This window comes from Festucalex cinctus, chromosome 2 (genome assembly GCF_051991245.1).
Source record: "Festucalex cinctus isolate MCC-2025b chromosome 2, RoL_Fcin_1.0, whole genome shotgun sequence".
NCBI classification, from domain to species: Eukaryota; Metazoa; Chordata; class Actinopteri; order Syngnathiformes; family Syngnathidae; genus Festucalex; species Festucalex cinctus.
The window spans coordinates 27,929,175-27,949,132 of record NC_135412.1 but is presented as its reverse complement, the minus strand read 5'-3'; the positions used below and the strand labels follow the sequence as shown (position 1 = coordinate 27,949,132).

At 39.7% G+C, this 19,958-nt stretch overlaps 2 protein-coding genes across 3 annotated transcripts in view; both read left to right on the top strand.

Annotated features, from left to right (window-relative positions):
* Positions 1-353: 353 nt before the first annotated feature.
* Positions 354-6,307, top strand: dclre1b (DNA cross-link repair 1B). Its single transcript, XM_077514176.1, has 4 exons — positions 354-975; positions 2,180-2,345; positions 2,874-3,056; positions 4,499-6,307. Exons 1-4 carry the CDS (start codon positions 697-699, stop codon positions 5,605-5,607), a joined length of 1,737 nt encoding a protein of 578 aa, XP_077370302.1. The 5' UTR covers positions 354-696; the 3' UTR covers positions 5,608-6,307.
* Positions 6,308-6,474: 167 nt separating this feature from the next.
* cpne5a (copine Va) overlaps positions 6,475-19,958 on the top strand; it is a 130,493-nt gene continuing 117,009 nt past the window's right edge. Inside the window, exons 1-2 of one of the 2 annotated variants that reach the window (XM_077514171.1) lie at positions 6,475-6,566; positions 9,387-9,458. The gene's annotated coding sequence lies outside the window, so the exon portion shown is untranslated. The remainder of the gene's footprint in view (positions 6,567-9,386; positions 9,459-19,958) is intronic. The other variant, XM_077514172.1, reaches the window with a different exon arrangement.

Genomic DNA, 19,958 nt, shown 5'->3' with positions numbered 1-19,958 from the left:
AAAGAAAAAAAAAGTCTAGATACTTGAAGGAAGACATTTCAATGTCCCCACACAAACACACACATCTGTGAGTCAACGTTCAAGCAGAAAGGTCCAATTGCTCTTTCATCTGGATTAATTAAATCCTTAATAGTTGGCGACGTCACAAACGACAATAGGCACGCCCTTAAACCATAACCCCAAAAGCTGATTTAACATGTAGTTTGTTGTAAGTTGGTCATCGCGAAGTGACCAAAAAAATAAAATAAAATAAAATAAAATAAAATAAAAGTTGCAAAAAAAACAAGCCCAGATAATAAGGATGTACCACATACTGTAGGGGGCAGTGATGCAACCCGCGACTTTTGCAGACGGCACCATAATGGTCATGAAGAAGAGATGTTCCACCATGCGTAATTCAAAACAAAACGGCGCGGGTGGTAATAGCCTAAACAATTCTAAACATGAAAGTTATGAGGAAGTAAACCAATCGGTTCACCTTTCTGATTTAGCAATTACCGACACATTATCAGAACGCGGAAAAACACGGCGCCCCAAAAACAAGCGCAAGTTGTAAGCTGGTGACGCCTGTGAAGCGCGTTGATGACGTATTCAAAAGGCGACTGTGTTGTGGTAAAGAAGGGGTGTGTAGCGGAAGCTAAATTGAAATACAAATGGCGCGGGACGCCGGTTGGAGGTTGCTAGTTATCGCCACCGATGCGAGAAATAAACGTTTTCTTACCGGGCCAAAGCCGAGAGACAAGTTTTTCTAGTGGTGCGTCTACAACGTCGGATGGGACAATGTCCAATGGCAAGATCATCGCCAACACTCCTCTGGCTGTAGACTTCTGGCATGTTCGCAGATGTCCAGAGAGCAGACTCTTCTTCCTGTCGCACATGCACAGCGACCATACAGTCGGCCTGACGTCCACATGGGCGGATCGACCCATCTACTGCTCTCCGATAACCGCGTCGCTGCTCAATATCAAGCTGCAGGTGAGACGTCTCTTTCTGAAGTTTGAAGTTTATTGAACATGTAAACATAACATATAAACATAAACAAATAGCAAGTAAAAATTATGAGAAAGAAAAGAAATTAAAAAAAAATCATACCAATCATTAGAAATTGTTTACATGTCCAAAAGGAGTAGGAAGAAGTTAAAAACTTATCTAATCCTACCCCTTGTTCTTTACATCTTATTTCAAACAGTAATCAACAGTTCATCTATCTATGCTGGACAGTGTTGGAGACGTTGAGCTGGCACTCAACCTGCACCACATAACGTTCAGCCTATGACAACTCTTTACATTATTATTATTATTATTATTATTATTATTATCATTATCATTATTATTATCATTATTTTCGATTTTAGAGGGACGTCCAGTTTTTGGTAATGTGCTACAGTTTTTCCACATTGTAATGTCTCTTCGCTGTGTTTCAGTGTATTTTTAATGTATTGTGTTCTTCTCCTGAGTGATACATATGGAAAAAAAAAACGTGCTTTAACAAAAAATAACAGTGTCAAGTAACATATACTCGAACAGCTGTATTGTACAAAAAAGTGTTTTGTTTTGTTGTCTATTATTATTATTATTATTATTATTATTATTATTATTTATTGTAAATACACAAAATGACACAATTTTTAGGGTTGTTTTACACATTTCTTTAACGATACAGCTTTTGGGTTTGATTTGTGCAAAACACAGCAAATTGGGTCTAATTGACCCGAGTAGTAGATCAAACCATTTTTGCCCCAAATTGGGTTATTTTGAACCCAACTGTTTTTAGAGTGCAGTCAGTGCACTTTAAATGGTGGCAGCTATGTGCTGACATCCAATTAATGAGTTTGCAAGTGAGTGCTTAATTTTCAACACAGCCACATCACCAGTTCGAGTCGGGTGTTTCACCACATTATCTCTGATATTTATTTTTACTTCCCCTCTAAATTTGTTCTCTGTTGAATTGTACAGATTCTTGGTCACATTAATGGTTGAGAACATTTTATCTTTTTTTCTTTTAATAAAAAAAAACCACAAAAAAAACTGGTATTTGAACAAGTGTGCGAACTATATTTTTTTTAATATCCGCTGTAGATCTGTTATGATTTTTATTAATTGTGATTTTTTATTTTTTTTATTTTATTTTATTTATTTATTTTTTTTTGATTTTTTTTTTTCCCCCCTCTCTGTGCAGGTGAAGGAAAAATGGATCCACCCATTGGAGCAGGGTGACTCATACAGCTTGCCCTTGGATGACATTGGCAAAGAATCAATGACGGTCACACTGATCGACGCTAACCACTGTCCAGGTGCTGTCATGTTCCTCTTTGAGGGCTACTTTGGCACGATCCTATACACCGGTGAGTGTCCCGGCGTACTAGGAATGAAACGGTATATGACAAAGTGTGTTTGACTTTCAGACAGTTCATATTAGCATTTCAATTCTTTTTGCTAACAACCTGTAATGTGTTTTACTGTCCATGGTTATAGTGAGTGAGCAGGTGAGTGACCAACTGTTTGGGGGAGTTACTCCCAGTCCCACTATAGTGCCCAATATACGTAGTGAAATGGCCATTTGGTAGTGCTGTTTGAATGTGTAGTAGTCGCCAGTGTCTATTTGAATTCTTTACACTTGCTTTGCATTCCTTGAAAACTGGGTATAAGCATCCACCAGATATTTACTGGTTATACTTAAACCTGTCTGTTTCCCCATCCTGACTGACTGAGAAAGTTTAGCACAGCTGCAGATAGATTGTGACAGTCCAAGGAGAACCTTACTGATAATCATGATAATCATGTTCTGAAATTTCCATGTTATCATCTGTACAAAATACACACCAAAAGGATTTCTGGTACATCTTTAATTGCTCACCCCTTCGAAATTTCAGGTGACTTCAGATATTCTCCATCATTGCTGCGTGAGCTGTGCCTGGCGACCAACGCCACCATCGATGTCCTGTACTTGGACAACACCAACTGTGACCCCAACCGCGTCATCCCCTCAAGAATGCAAGCCACACAGCAAATCAAGGAAATCATCCGCAGCCACCCGGACCACATTGTCGTCTTGGGTAGCTTTTTCAACTGCTTCTTTTAAGGAATACTTGACTCATTGAGCCATTTTCAGCAATTCAAATAAATAATTCTTTTTTTTTTTCCAGAATTATTGTGATAACTTCATTATTTTTCAAGTGCATTTAGGTAAGGACGAATCACAGCTCACCTGTTTTCTGGGCGCAATCAGCAAACTGAGCTAATGCTGCATTCGAGGATGGTCGGAAGTCGGATATATCCGAGTTGGTTCTTCCCAGTTCCGACCTGAAAGCGTTCGAGGCGAAAGTAAATAACCAAAATGGCGGATAGTGATAAATTTTTTATTTTATTTTTGGTCCTCAAAACTCATTTTGACCTCCAGAAAGCTTACCTTTTTTGCAATTTTGCATCATTTATTGTTTTAATCTTATTTCATAAGCATTCAATACAGTTAAGGAGTTGACCGTTAATTTCATGCAGGGAGATAGCGGCAATGCTGTCACGTACGTTGCCTTACGTGGAGTTATGTCGAATATTTATGATTGAAGAAAGCTATGTAGTTTTATACTCAAGTAAATTGTATTTTGCCATTCAGAGTAATGTCACATTGTAGTCCGCCGGTGAAGTCGGGGTCCTTTTTTTTTTTTTTTCCCCCGACTTCGCAAGTGGAATTTCCGAGTTCAAGGGGGCGTTCCCGTACACACTTCCTGGTTTGAACTCGGAAAAGTCCGACTTCCGACCATCCTCGAATGCAGCATAAGTTTCCTAAGCACAGGTGATGTCATCTTCAGTCGACAGCAAGTGGCAACATTAGTTTTTAAAGGTAGTAATTGTTCATAAAACATAATGAAGTTGTCACATTAATTATAGACAAAATGTTTAAAAAATATTCAATGGTTGTAGCGCTAAGGTCTAGTTATCCGGGATGTAACGATATCCAAACATCGCGATATGAAGGTCACGATACGATAATTATCACGATATTGTGGGGAGGTTGGCGATTAAAAAAAAAAAAACAGGTCACAATATTGTAAAACAATGAGCCTGATACTAAAAAAACAAAACAAAAAAACAATATTGTACTTCTGTACATTACAGCAATGCAAAATTTAAAAATATAGATATATATGAAAAATATATAGATGCACTTACTTGCTAATGCAAGCACATATTGAGTTCTTACACATATTGACACAAGCATATTACGTTTCCCTTCATCTGACGATTGGCATGGATTTTAAACATAAAACGGGCCAAAACTTGCCTTGTGAAAATTAAATTGTACTACAAAACTAGCCACCAGAGGGTGCTAGAACTGCACAAATGGAAAACAACCTGACTATTCTAACAGATGTGCTGCTTTTAATATCGTGACATGACGACGACAATATATTGTGGCAGTTTTAATATCACGATATTGCCGTTATGGTTACATCTCTACTAGTTACAGAGTGTAATGCTATCTTGTGCTGCCTTGTAGGTCTCTATGGCCTGGGTAAAGAGTCTTTATTGGTGGAGCTAGCCATGGAGTTTCAAACCTGGATCGAAGTGAGTTTTGACAGGATGGAGACCCTCAGATTGCTCAAGCTGCCTGACGTCTTCACCACCGAACCAGGCGCCGGTCGTATCCGCGTTCTGGAGCAGAGAGAGATCTCCTTTGCCTCCATGTGCCAGTGGAACAGCGAGCAACCCACGTTGGCAATCTATCCCACGAGCAGGCCTCTCATCCTCTTCCACCCCAAACTTCATGTGGTGCCCTATTCGGACCACTCGTCTTATCAAGAGCTGTTGGACTTTGTCTCTGGACTCAAACCTTCCTCCCTGTTGCCCATTGTTGGCAACGGCCTCCCGGGAAGCCTCTCCACATTTGTATCCAGCAAAAGGCACGACATCCTGGTGCCCGAGTCGGTGCAACACTTCATGAGAAGATTGCCGGAAAACATGCACAAATCATCAGCCAACATTCAGCGCCCGCCTGTGCGACCGTGTGTGCCTAAAGGAGTGGTGTTTGACTCTCCAGGGAATCCAAGCAAGAAGCCCTGGGAGTGTCTGGGTCAGGATTCTTCTTCTGAGGAGGAGACGGATTCAGATAGTTCTGATTGCAGCCTGGCGGAATCCAGCAAGGAGCTTCCGTCTTCTAAAAGCCACGGAAACCCCTTGGGCACGTCGAGGCACAACTTTACACGCATCATTCCAAAAAAGGGGTTGACTGCGCAACGAGTGCTGTACAGCCAACTCGGCCAGAGCAATTTCGGCCGCATGAAAATCCTGAAGAACGTCTATCTAAAGCCTCGGCGGTGCACCACGGAAGAGGCGACAGCGAACACGTCGAAAGGAGCTTGCGCTCATCCGATGTTGGATGGCGATGATGACTTAAGCGTGTCTGACAACAACTGTGACAAATCTGTAGCTTCATCCAGTTCATCGCAGTGTTCTCAGGCTCACATTGAACAGCTTGAAAAGGAAATGTTGGAAGATGTGGTTTTCCCACCAGAGGACTTTGAGCCGTGCTTCCTTCAGAAGGACAGTGACATGGTCTTGCTTCCCCTCTGTCCCATACTCAAGTTAAACTTGCCCTCAGTGTTTTAGCACCTAGTGCACTATTTCCTATTCATTTTACATGCGTAAAATTTTCACATCACACCACCAAATATTATTGTCACAGAAGGTATTCTAGTATTCACCTATTACTTATTCACCCAATCACATGGGACATGTTCAGCCAATCTCTCCTTTTTTTCCAGCCAATCCTATAGTATTTAGATTTCAACAGTTTGCATTTGCTTGCAAAAATTGGTGCGTTTTGAGGCAATGTTGTTAAATGCCATCAAAAAGGCCTTACTGTTCATTGAAGAAACAATAGCAATTCTAAAAAGGCCTTTGCCCTAATTATGAAAATGTAAATATTCCGTGTTAACATGCAGCACACAACATATATTTGATGTTTTTGTTTTGGAAATTGAAAATACCTCTGCTTCACGTTTAAAATTTTGCATAGTGGCCATTGATGTTCTCTCTTGCACGTTCTGTTGCAGTGTGTCCATACTGACTTCAGATGGCAGTGTTGTGTAAGGTATTCCAAGCAATGGTGCAATCATCTGCATTCCAGTGGAATTTGGAGGTTTGCCGTTTTTATGCAGGAAAAGTGGCGACTCTGACTGAATGAACATTTGGCCATGTGCTTAATTATGGGAAAAGGTACCATGGAGTTCCATTTGTAAAAAGAATGCATTCAAGTTGTACTCAACACTAAATTGACTTTTTGTTTTGCTGATATTAAACTATAAAAACTGTCTACTAATGCTGTCAACATGTTCTGGTTACTGAGATCCGGACGTCATGTGACTATTTTCCTGAACACGCCCCCCTCTGGCAGAAAAGTTGCGATGCAAGGAACTTTGTTTTGCCTTTATCCATCAACTTTCCGCCCAAGTGCATTGACAGTACTGTACTCCCTTTGATGAAAAGGACACGATAAACGTATTAGGAAGTGTCAGTGTTTCCAAATGCGATGACACGTACGTGGAACTCTCCATTTTCTTACACCGGTGAGTGCTTACAAATCTGATCATACAAACGCTTTACACGTTTGTATAATCCAGATTTATTTTCCCTTTATGTGTAGTCAGAATGCCATCGAAGTTAGCAGTTTCACGCAGGTCTTGGGGTTGGCAGTGTTATTTATAGGTACGTTAGCAACTCATTTAGCATTTGCTAATTAAGGCGCTGCCTGCCGCCGTCATTTATGCCGTCAGAAGCCTTTATGGTGTTGGTCAGTTATTAAATTCAACTGTAATATCTATTAAACCGTAGCAGTACAAATGAATTTAACAGGTTATTCCCTCCATATTTTGCGTGGTAACTTATCAGGCAAGTTAGCGTCTGCTTCTTCATCCACCATGTACAAAGTGCCCGATCACGTTTTTCGCCTTCATTTAATAACTTACTAGACAATCAAGCTCCACCTACACGACTGATTCAGTAACTGACTCACCTTGATATGAACTGATTGTGACACAAGGAATGAGGAGGATCCCAAATCCTCCGTCTTGTTCACCCTTTCTATAGCTGCTGTGATCCATTGGCCACGAATTGGTTCGTCTGTTGGTAGCCGAGCTCTTCTTTTTTTTCTTTCCTTTCTCCACCTCTTCTCATCGTGGACGCTAGTCCATAACAGCTGTCAATCATTAAGTGTGGCGTCGGCCGTTTACTCAAAATAATAGATGTTTTCTATGCTGCCAAAATGGCTGCTCTGAGGCCCATTTTGTGATGTTTGATGTCAACGCCCGGATCTCTATTTTCACATTTTAATGCATGATTGTTGAAGACTTCAATTTGGGGAAAACCCGTGTTTTTGCTGCCATCTTAAGGTTAAACATTAGTATAAACACAATTTGGCTGTTTGTCCGCTCATTACACATCCTACTTAGCGAGTTGCTGCTGTCAATCATAGCCAAACCATGCCCAACCCTCTTCCCATTCATAACCCAACTGCCTCCAGGCAACACTCGAGCGCCGATTTCAAATCTTAGTGAGGGGTGGAGCAAGAATCTGATTTCCTGTTAAGTTACAATTTACGGGTGGCACAGAATGCCACCATGTTGTCTGTTAAATAGCCTATTGATGGAATAAGTGGTTGAGGAAAATGGATGGATGGAGATGAAGTGTTTTTTTTTTTTTTTTTTTTAAGTACGGCTGAGTGATTAATCAAATTATAGCGATTGAGTGCTCAAGATTAAAAATAATAATAATAATAAATTTTTAATTCATTTCAAATCTATTGTGCAGCTGACTGTGAGCCAGTGACTGTGTGTTGTGATCTCTTTATTTTGGTCAGAACTCGAGCTGCAACTGTCTGACATTCTTTTGAGGGAGTCCAGTCAGAAGACGCTTACAGTAATCGAGTCAGGTCTGAGTCTATCAGCACCCGAAGTAGGCGTTCTGAAGCATTTGACCCAAAGGTAACATACAGACTGAACAACATGGGCTCCAAGGACTGACACTTGAGGGACCCCAGATGTCATGGCCATTCGATGAGATTCAACATTTCCAATGGCCACAAGTAACTTCTTTCCTCCAAGTAAGACCTGAACCATTTTAGGACTGTTCCCAGTGGAATGCAAGCATGGACTGAAATGCGCGGACCCTTGCAGAAATTTAACAATGAAAATGCCATATATCCACATGTTTTTTTGTTTTGTTTTTTTGACTCGAGGTATGTGCTTCAAAGCCACAAATATTTGAGTCACTTTGCCCAACAATAACGCAGAACGAGGGTTTTGAGTGTTTTCAGGACCGGGGACAGCTCCCAGTGGACCTCCGTTACTGTGAAGTGATTCATCTCTCGTTCTTTTCAGTTGTCGAGCCTTGAGAATGAAATGGACAGTCCTCAACTGTTTGCACTTCAGTCAGTTGAGAGTTTAAACCGGAGGCGAAACCAAAAGCGTCAGATTTCTTCTTTTTAAGTCAAAGCTCAGAGAAAGTGCATCGCCGCTCCTTTCAATTCCAACTGAACATGTGACAGTGTCGACAGAGCCGCGTGGGCGATGAGCGCCAGCTGAGGGCTCACTACAGCTGATAGCAGAGGTCTTGTCTTTTGGTGGCAACATGAGAAGAAAAGCCCGCTTCTACACTTTGCTGCACCCACACGGCCGCGCTGGCTGTTATCGCGTCTGCTCACAGAGCTCAGCTGTTTTTGTTGGCCTCTGACTGTGTTTGTGGAGGTTTGAGGCGACAGACGCGCGCACGGACGTGTCGAGTGGAGGAACAGGGTTGAATGAGGGTGATAAGAAGGGAACATTTTGAGACGAAGCCAGAGTATGGAGAAAGATTATGTGAACCCTTTGCAATTACCTGGATTCATAAAATGTGATGTGATATGATTGTCATGTCAGTCTCAAAAATAAGCAAACACAGTCTGTTGGATTTACACAGCAAAGCCTTAACCAATGATGTTCGAAGTGTGGTGGTATGCAAGCTAATTTCCTCTAGTTATGTGAAGAATTGAATTACTAAATTAAATGTTTTTTTTTAAATACAATTAGCTATTTTAAGTATGATAAACTGGCATTTAATCTTTTAGAACTGTTTGTTTTCAAACATATTTCAGTTCAATTTTTACATATGTGCAATGCATTTTGATTGAATTATAAAGTACTGACAATTTTGTTTTCATGTTTTTATCTTATGTATGTCAATTCAGTAAGCAAGTAGATTCCTAAAGATGTAGGTCAAGTTTGGCAACCCAACGAGTGCATTCCCTGTATTTCGCTGGATTTAAGTCAGTCCATAAGAGATAAACTAAGCAGTGGTTATGGTGGTCATGGTTAATTTATGACGTGTTCCATTGTTTGATCTAATGTCAACAGGTCTGTCTGTCATCTTCTTCTCGTGGAGGTGTGCTGCGCCAGTGCTTGAAGTTAGTGTATGTATTTCATTGGGTAAGTGAGTAAATTAACCAATCATTTAAAACAAGTAAAAGTATGAACTATTGGTTGCACGCATTAAAATCATATTTCACCATCATGAATATTGCACAAAATAATATATATTCATGATTGACCAATGTTCATACTTATTTTTTTAAATGTTAATCTAACAAATATTTCTGTCTTGGATGAAGTGGAGGATTGCCTCTACTGTTCATGATAACATTACTTTGATTTACACATAGTGCTTTTCCAAAGCCGATGAAGAATTGTACTGTATTGATGATACTCTAAACAATGGAGGGGTTGCCTGCCAATGTCAGAACACATATAGGCCAACATCTTATTGGTCGTCAGTCAATGGCTGTGCACAAATAGTATGTATGTTTAAAATGAGCATGGCTATACTACCATTCAAACATTTAGTGTCAACTCAGAAATAAACTTAGTTTTTAAAGAAGAACATATATTCTGTTTGATGAAAATAAGGAATACAGTGTAGACGGTTAATGCCACAGGATAGAAATACCCTATTTAAATAGTCTAAAGACATGTTTTTAAAGCATTTATGGTACTTATTATTTCTTCTGTTCTTTAAACACACTTTCAAGATAATGAAAACACATTTAAAAACATATAATGAAAGCGAGCAAGAGCACTGGATAACAAAAAACATTGTAAAAACAGTGTAACACTGTACCAATCACCCTATGTTAACAAATTGTTTTTTTCATCTCACAAAATAAATCAATAATCATTCCCAGATTATAAAATGCACCTCCAGCTGTCATTTTCTGTAGGCATAAAAAGCAGGATTATAGAGACTGCCGTTCAATAATTTCCAACAAAAATTAGGATGTGCTGAAATACTTCCTGTTCTGTTGTTTGTGCTGTTTCAAACTGAATAGTTAGTGTACGGGCGGCATGGTGGTCGAGTGGTTAGCACGTCCGCCTCCCAGTTCTGAGGACTCCAGTTCGAGTCCAGGCTCTGGCCTTCCTGGGTGGAGTTTGCATGTTCTCCCCGTGCCCGTGTGGGTCTTCTCCGGGAACTCCGGTCTCCTCCCACATTCCAAAGAAATGCATGACAAGTTAATTGGCCGCTCCGAATTGTCCCTAGGTGTGCTTGTGAGTGTGGATGGTTGTTCGTCTCTGTGTGCCCTGCGATTGGTTGGCAACCGGTCCAGGGTGTCCCCCGCCTACTGCCCAGAGCCAGCTGAGATAGGCTCCAGCACCCCCTACGACCCTTGTGAGGAATAAGCGGTCAAGAAAATGGATGGATGGATGGATAGTTAGTGTGCTGGCATCTTGTGGTTAACAGTGCAATATAAACAAGTGTAAACTAGTTCAGTACAAAAAAAATCTGCGAAATAGCAGGACCACAAACCTGGATCCCGCAATGTAGAGGGGTTTACTACTGTATACTGAGTATATAAACAATGGACATCAAACTCTTAAAGAGCAGTATGTTCCACTAAGTCAAAACTGAAATAAAAGCTACCCCTAATGCATTTTTGCCATTGTAAAAATAAAAAAATAAATCAGCCAGTGAGATGTCATTGATCATTCTCTCTCTATTCTGCGTCTCACTTGGCTTAAACTCCAGCTGCTGGTTGATGACACACACATGAGTGCTTCCCTTCAGGGGTCTCCACCTTCCCCTCCTCTCTCGCACTGTACTCTTCATGCTCCCTTTCACAGCCTCTCTCGCTGACTCTAATCTCGTTTATTCCAGCCTCTAAGCATAAGCAACCTCTCCTCTGTGCTCCTGGCAGCTCTTCTTCCCTTTCGATGCGCTCGCCCATCATTAGTCACTGGCATTCCTCCTGTGTATTCTCTTGTAGCAGCTACGGCTGGGTGGCATGGCCTTAATATAAAATCTAAGATATATTTCACGGGGGGGGGATATTCCTAGTCTCATATTTCATCTGTTGTCCATTTTCTCTTCTTGCTTAAAGAAAAAACAAATCACGTTAGTTTATTTGAAGACTCTAAATAGGTGTGTCTTGTTGGGCTACACCAGTCCATTTTTTGACTGGTGACCAGTCTTTTGTTTACCGGCAATTTACCCCACAATTCCAGCATGCCTACTCGTTTCGCTTTATGTGAAAAAACACAAACTTAAAGGAGAAGCAAAAAAATAAAATCTTTAGAATATATTCTATGCAGGCCTCAGGTCACGGCCAATCACGTGATGTCATTTTTAGTCAACAGCATGTGGCAAAATGGCTGCCACCAAAATGGATACAAATGGGTAGATTTTGCTGCTCAACTCATATTCAACAAGCATTATTAATCACAATGGCATGTTTAGACTTTTGGGGACACGTACAGCATTATTTTTATAACATCTTTTTGAGTTGACTTCCCCTTAAAAAACAAACAAACATACAGTAGGCTATACAAGTGCTGGCAGGGTTACACATTACAAAAGTAACACAATCACAGCTCATTGCTGCATTTGTATAACGTTTATTAGCCTCAGGCAAGGTTATTTATCTTCTCTCCCACGTGTTTGCACTGCCAAGTAGAATCAAATAAAATCACTAAAATATCCCTGACATTTTCCATTTCAAGGGTGTTTTTGTCCCTAATGAGAAAGCATTTTATGGGGCAGCAGGCCATTCCAGCGCACAACTAACAACCGTAAACACGGCCCGTTCGCTACTTTGATACTTCTCCATTACGGCTTGGTATCATTTGAATGTCACTAAACATGCCACTCGCCGCTTCCTCTTATTAGAATGTAAACACCAGCAGGTAAACAAAGCGACGGCACATTTGTGTTTCATCCCTGTGAGAGCGACACGCTGCAATTAAGATCATTCATCACTATTATATTTCCAGAGTGGCCGCTTATCCCGGCCGACACGCTATCTCATATGTGCTTTAATGGTACCCCTCCCACTGCAGCCCACAGAGCTCTGCAAAAACACTCTGGTTCTTTTAATCGCGTTCTTTATCAGCAGTCTAATGATGATTCATAGCCACAGTGTGAGTGAGACTGGGGTGTTGTGGCCCTGAGGTGAGAGGAGAAGCCTGCAAAATAAGCTTACACTTTGGAATGATGTTCATTTGAAAAGTATGAACTGTACAAGAAGCCTATTGTGTGCTTAGTGATCCTTTCTGGTCATAAAAATGTGCATTTTGAACAGGGGAAGCATCTTGAGATGTGAACTTAAGGCTTGCCAAAGAACTGCAGTTAGTACATTTATGAAGAAACAACAATGGAGCCATATTTCGCTTAAATTTGACCCAAACAATAATCATGCCAAAACCAAAAGATAGCAAAGCTGCAGTGTTACCCTAAGTTGTGGACGTGGTTGTGGGGTACTTGTGCTTGTTGATGTGCCTGCTGCATGTTCCGTTTGCACAGATCTGCTACATCAAGACACGTGTAATTGAGCAGCTTGGTGATGAAGTGCTGCATCCACCAGTGAAAATACATATGATACTTTTTACTTCAGTCTCTGGACAGATTGAAACCAAGTATTAGCTTGCATGGTCGCAACGCCCGAGCTCCAACTGCCTGTTGCCATGGTAACCAAAACTCTGCATTGGCCCGGAAGTAGGTGGGCGGGGTGAATAATGGTTTATTTTTTATGCGATAGAACCACCCTAACAGACTCGAGTCATTTCAAGCAGAATGTTCCAAGTGGATGAAAAATGTGCTGCAATTCTTAATCCTTTGTGGATTTTTTATCGAGGAATGCCAGAAAGCTTTTATTTATGAATTTGATTTTTTTAAGTGTACACAAAGACAATTAACTCATTCAATCCCAAAAAGGTGTAAAAGGATTTATAAATATTTTGTCTTTCCCTCCCAAAAACATGTTTAGACGTGTGTTTTTTATTTTATTTTATTTTTTTTAAAAATTTTACGCAAGAGCATACAGAAGGCTTTGATGTAGCTTCTGACATGGTGTCAGCAGAGTATAAGAGATCAGCCATGGCCAAGCTCTTATTTGTCAGTGTTTGTGAATATTGACAAAACCTACCCATATTCTAATGCTAATTGCTGCAAAAAGGAAACACATACTAATATACTTTTTTTTTTTCCCCCTGATGAAAGAAGATACTTTAATATTTCCTTTGGTAGGCTCCATGTTTTGATAGAAATGAAACACAATATTCTTTGGGCCTTCCAAAAGTCAAAATCTAGTTAAAAAAAAAAAAATGTCTGGGAGTGAATAAGTTAATACAATGGGGCCTTGAGATATGAGTTTAATTCTTTTCATCACCACACTTGTATTATGTTTTCCCATTCAAATGAATGAAAATACCAACTTTCATCTCAAAAATTACAAAAAAATTGTTGTAATTTATAGTGTACTTTACACAAAAACATTTACAGTCGTAACAATAAAATAGAATTAAAAATAATTCAGCTGTTTTTGTTACACTGCATCAATTGAATGCTGCTCCTCGTGTGTGTTCAATTTATTTCTTAAAGGGTTAAAGCGCTGTAAAATAGATGCTAATTAGCATTAGTGTTAAGCTAGCGGACTGAAAGATGAAGCAATGTGGTTGTTTTGAATACACAAGGTGTAATTCTCTTGTTGATAGTATGACAGAAACATCAACTCGGTGTGGCATTAAAGAGCTTGAAGCCTCTTTTTCGATTGTGTTCACTATTTGCCAAACCTCTGCTTAGTTTAATGTTTCAAATCAAGTAAATATTGGTCGAACAACGGCTCGTATCGCAAAAATATCGTAAGCGGAGTCACAAGGAACCGCTGGATGTCTCTTTTAAACATACTGAGGGAGCTCTATTTAAGCTTTAGTCAATATTTACTGTATGCCAATGGATCCTGGCAGTGGTTCTAGTCATTGATGTATTGATTTTATGTTTTCTTCTGTGGTTATTCTGTCAGTGCTTTTCATGCTTGATATGGATTGAGTTGGGTTCCGAGTCCTCCGTAGCAAATAAATCATAACATAAAATGACTCCTTTAGATTGATGTCCATCTCCACTCTGTGAGGTGTCTTTTTTCCTCACAGCCTGCACCATACGTTTTCTTCTTACTTGGATTAAACTGATGTGTGTGTCGTATGTGTTATCCTTCAGTCTTCGTGACAGATTGAATTCCTGTGAAAACACCTCTGTGCTCTGTCGAAAAGACGCTCTGCCATGACCGTGACAACCACCTCGCTTTCTCCTTGGCCTCACTGATGATCACTTTTGCTCAATACAACACGAGCAAGAAACATGCAGTCTTTATTTAAGCCCAGTTTGCTTTATAATTTTTAGAAACAGATAATGCAGTGGCCTAGTGGTTAGCATATTTACTCACAGACCTTGGGTGAGATTGAATCTCGGGTCAGGCTGTATATGTTTGCATGTTGTCCTCGTGCTTTTGTGGGTTTTTCCCCCTTCTACATCCTAAAAGCAAAGACAGACAATTATTTGTCTATATTTTCCCTGACATTGGCAGGCAATCAATTTATTTTTGCTCTGTCACTGGCTGGTGACTAATCCATTGTTTGTCAATATGTGCTCTGACATTGACTGGCGACTAAGCATGGCCAAATATTAGATTCTGATGGTATGATTGATAACCATAGCAAAAATATCCCGGTAATAAAATGAAATTTGTTTTCCAACAAGGAGTTTCTCAATTAAACACAATCCGTGTTTTTGTTTTTTTTTTACAAAATATAGAATATTTGATACAGAAGCAACATATGTCATGTTGAGTTTAATAAATAAATGCTAGCATACTTTTAATGCTGTAAGTCTTCCTCGTAAATAAATGGTTCATCAATGATGAATTATTTTTACACCATGTTTTCCTTGGGGCTAACAAGAACCCTCTGGCACTATTTATTTATTTATTTATTTATTTATTTATTTATTTATTTATTTATTTGTTTGTTTGTTTGTTTGTTTATTGGACAATACACAGTATTTATTTATTTATTTAGTTATTTATAGGACAATGCACAGTGATCAACAGAGCAAAAAGGCATGTTTGCACAGTGTGTCTTTTATCTTGCTCCTTCCCTCCGCCGTACACAACTGCTCACACAGTGACGTGTCTGAAAAGAAAAATTAATTAGTAAAAACAATCCAACACCTTCTCCTCTCTGCTCACCAAGAAAAAGCCAATTGGAGGTGGCCCGTTTACTCAACTCTGCAAGCAGCCAATCATATTGTGCCCTGCTTAGAAGCATCCTCAAAAAAGGAAAGTGCTAATTACGATGACAGTTATTGACACTAGAGGTGGGAATCTTGGGGCACCTCACGATTCGATTGCGATTACGATTCAGAGGCTACGATTCGATTATAAAACGATTATTGATTTCCCCCCCAGGCAGCAGAAAAAAAACAATGTATTTTTGTGCTTTTAATGTTTCGTACATTAGTTACAAAAATAGTACAAAAGTCCTCTCAGGCCTACATAAACTACTATTTCAGTATCAAGTTAACAGTTCAAAACAGTAAATAAAATACTCAAGTCCTCATTCTGTAACAACAGCTTTTAAGTATATTCAGTCTTCAACAGAATAAAACATAGCATTGAGCAAAAATATATTATTTTTATCCACTCAAAAGTGCATTGAGGTATAAATGAAAGACAATGTGAACTACTACTTCAATACAAATGCCTAAAAAAAAAAGTGCTTTCCTGCTTTTTAAGTTGTGTAAAGATGAACATGTAAACATTAAAGTTTCTCAGAGGTACAAAAAAAAAAAAAAAAAACCTCAAGTGCTTTTCTGATTTTTAACTTGTGTAAACATGAACGTGTAAACATTAATGGGATCGTTCGGCTTTTTTAACATGAATCTCGATTTGATCCTCACCTCCCGTGTGTGCGATCAGCACTGACTTCTTTCTGACAGCGTTCGGTGACACCAGTTCTGGTTCGACGTTGGACGAGAAGAAAATAAAAAAGAAAATAGTCCAGCAAGCTGGCTGGGGTCTCGGAAATAAAGCGTTTTTCTTCTAAAAACTTTTTGTTTTCAAAAGTGTGATACATTTCCACCACAATACTCTTTTCTGAATAAAGTCAGACGCCATTACCGCCAGCCACTACTTTTTTGTTCGTTCGTTCGTATCACTGCGCGGCGCCCTGTAGAACGCTAACCGACGCACTGCAGCCAGCTAGCTGATACTTCCGCCTCAAGTTGTTTGCCTTTTCGGAGCAGGTCTGATCTCACGAAGAGGGGGGTTGGTCAGCTCAGCCATGCTTGTTGTTGTTTTGAATCTCGAGGCGTGAGTTGTGGATGTGTACTCTCGGTCCGTCCCAAAAAGCGTCCCGAAGACCGCGCGCGCTACTGCGTTTCAGTTCCGCGTACTTTTCGCTCGTTTCGCTTCCCTTGGCATATTTATATAATCGGAATTTGGACGTTTGTGAATCGTTCTCGATTGTTTCCACGGCCGAATCGTGAATAATCTAAGAATCGGAAATTTTGCACACCTCTAATTGACACCATTACTGTTATTGACTTTTTATTTCCACAGTCAACCATCAAACCGGTAATCAGTCCATGCCTACTGGTGACCAATCCATTGGTTGTCAATATGCATCATTTCATCTTTGAGTTAACTTCTTTTCCTTGCATTGGCTTTTGTGTTGTTTTGTGGCAGCACTGAGTGATGATATACAGTAGACTTCTCCGTTAGCTTCTCCTGCTAGCTGTTCATCAACTAGCTGCCATATGATGATTGAATTATTCCGCAATAATTGAGCTTAGTGAGAACTTTTTGCTCTGTTTTTGCTTAACCTGAAACAGATTGTGGTCCCTCCGTCATGTCGTGATATGATCACTTTGTCACTTTTATATGGCCGCCCATGCCCCAGCGGTTATATAACGTCGTATCAGAACCAACTCAATTTCCCTCCTCTCGGCTGTAAAATGTGGATGGAAGCTCGGGGAAATCCCTCCTCACTAATTGCAAAGTCAAGGATGTTTTACTGCGTATTCAGCCCACTTGCAGCTCCTCAACCTTTCCATTGTCTGTCATTGACACACTCCTGGATTCCTTGACTGTATCCACTACATGTCCCTGATCTAATTAGTACAGTATGACTTGTGTGCATAACAATCCCATGCTTGTATTGTTAAAACAATCACTCTCCCAGCTATGCATGACCTGAAATGTCAAAATTTTGAGGTCTAAATAATCTTTCCGAAAGTCATGTTTGTGCATGTACGCGATCAATTAAATAATGAATGAAGCTAGATTAGACTAAATCTCTGCTATGGAAACCACAGTTTTACACCATAACATTGTAATTTTGACACCTGCCATATGTACTGGGAATTGATTATTTACTATATTATTTACTTTTTTTTACATAACCTTCATCATTATTATATTCTATTGATAAACCAGTGTGTGATTTTATGCACATACAATAACTTTGAGAGTGATTGTGTGTGTTTCTAACAAGCATTTGATTATTATGTCAGACACATGTTTTCACATGAGCGTGTTTGTTATGCATACGTAAAATTTGTGATAGTTTTAGCGATACAAGCTTTTGATATGTAAGCTTTAACTCACAACACTGCAATTGCCACTTGCAACTTTAAACACAACATATTTTTGACATAACATACATAGACATCATTGTTATGACTTCATTTGGGACTGCAGAATGGTTGCCTTTGAGCTAATGTGTTATCTCACTTTGGCAACGGGCCTTGTGGGGCCCAATGCAGCTGCATTTTATTTTTATTTTTCATTGCTCTGAGAATTAAGAAAATTAAGGTTCTTTTCTCTGGTCTCAAAATTAAGTCAAGTCATTGTGTTTTACCAAAGAAACCGATTTTGTTTTTCCTGTGAGATAACACTGGGGGAAAAACAAAACATCCACTACTTTTTAATCTTCAGGAATGGAAAATGAGTATACACACTTCACTCTATATAGAACTATACGGGCTGTAGAATGTGTTGCCCTTCAACATCAAACTCTTGATCAAACTCCTTGAGCGTGGCATTTATGTAGGGCACTAGTGATTAGTCAAAGCAGTCAGTCAAAAATCGATCATCATAAGCAATGTATATTTATGTATATTTCCCCTTTTGCTGCCAACACAATGCATACCCATTGTGTGACAAAAAGAGGTTTTCTTTTCTTAGCCTCTCTTATTTTATCTATCAAATCATATTCAACCACTGCAACATCATCACAACATCAATTTACACCATCGTAGCCACTAAAATAAGATTTTAATAAACAACAACAAACGTCTATGTCTTGCCCAAACATGGCACAACCCTGGCCACGTCTGCTGTAAAATGTTTTGGTTCAATCCATTATTGGTTTGGAAAACCCAGGAAGTCCACCTCAATAGACTTTAATTTTCAAGACCAAAAAAAAAAAAACATTCTGGTAACAATACATTCATGCTGGTTTCCTATGGCTAATTGATTCTAGCACTGACTGAAGTAAACGAAGTTAGCTAGCATTATGATAATGGTACGGTATGCTAACCGTTGCCTAGTGGAGTCTTAGCACATGATAGATAGATAGACAGACAGACAAACTCTTCATCTCATGCGACTGCCTTAGCTTCAATGTTTTGTTTTTAACCTTATTACTGTTTTATTGTTTTAAATTACAGGCTGTGCTTTCTGATTGATTTTTTCTATGTATTTACAATACTTTGTTTCTGCTGTGGTTGTTTTTAAAGTGCTCTATGAGTAAAATTGATTTGAGTTCAACCCATGGAGGAAATCAAATCAAGAGCCTCGCGGCAAGCCTTTGCTAGAAGGGTTTAAAATTTACGTTTCATCAACCCATAACCCAAACATTCCATGACTATGCATGTTTCAAGTGCCTGTTATCAGCTGAGGGGATTGGTTGCTATAGTGATGCCTCCTGCCCACTTACACACCTAAGAGTCACTGCTTGTATTACGTAGTCTTCCAAATGTATTTGAATAATATGACCTGATACACATGGCTCTAAATTTTTCTTACTAGACAATGTAGTGTCCAAGGGTAATGTTAATTAGTCCCACTGTGATATCATAAACACACACAATGGAGTATATGCCACGGAAGAGGCGGGACATGATTTTGCTAGGAATGTAACGATAAGGGCAATATCGTGATATCGTGATATTAAAACTGTCACAATATCGTCGTCGTCATGTTCACAATATTTAAAAAAGTTAGGTTGATTTCTATTTGTGCAGTTCTAGCACCCTTTAGTGGTGAGTTTATTAGTGCAAAAGAAAGAAAGCTGCTTGGTGTTTCCTCCCTAGAGACATTGTCCATGCTTGGGCCGACAGATGCCCATCTAGCGCTAAGGTGTCGCTGCTCCTCTAATGAAGAACAGTGTCATGGTGAGTTGTGCTCGGAGGGTCCTCTGGTACGGCGTCGGGTGTGAACACATAGCTGGGCTGTTTCAGCTGCTGAGCACTCATTATAGTGATGTGAGAGGGTGTTGCATTAATCACACCTTCACATGTGCGCAGACAAGAGTTCACAGAATCACACGCGGTTGACAACGAGCCCTTTAAACCATGACAATGGTGACATTTAAGCCGACTATACG

Bases quoted from the DNA above. Each gene is read 5' to 3' on its own strand.
- dclre1b (XM_077514176.1), top strand. From the start codon at position 697: ATGCGAGAAATAAACGTTTTCTTACCGGGCCAAAGCCGAGAGACAAGT. The intron at 976-2,179 runs GTGAGACGTCTC...CTCTCTGTGCAG, and splicing joins TGCTCAATATCAAGCTGCAG to GTGAAGGAAAAATGGATCCA. The intron at 2,346-2,873 runs GTGAGTGTCCCG...TCGAAATTTCAG, and splicing joins TGGCACGATCCTATACACCG to GTGACTTCAGATATTCTCCA.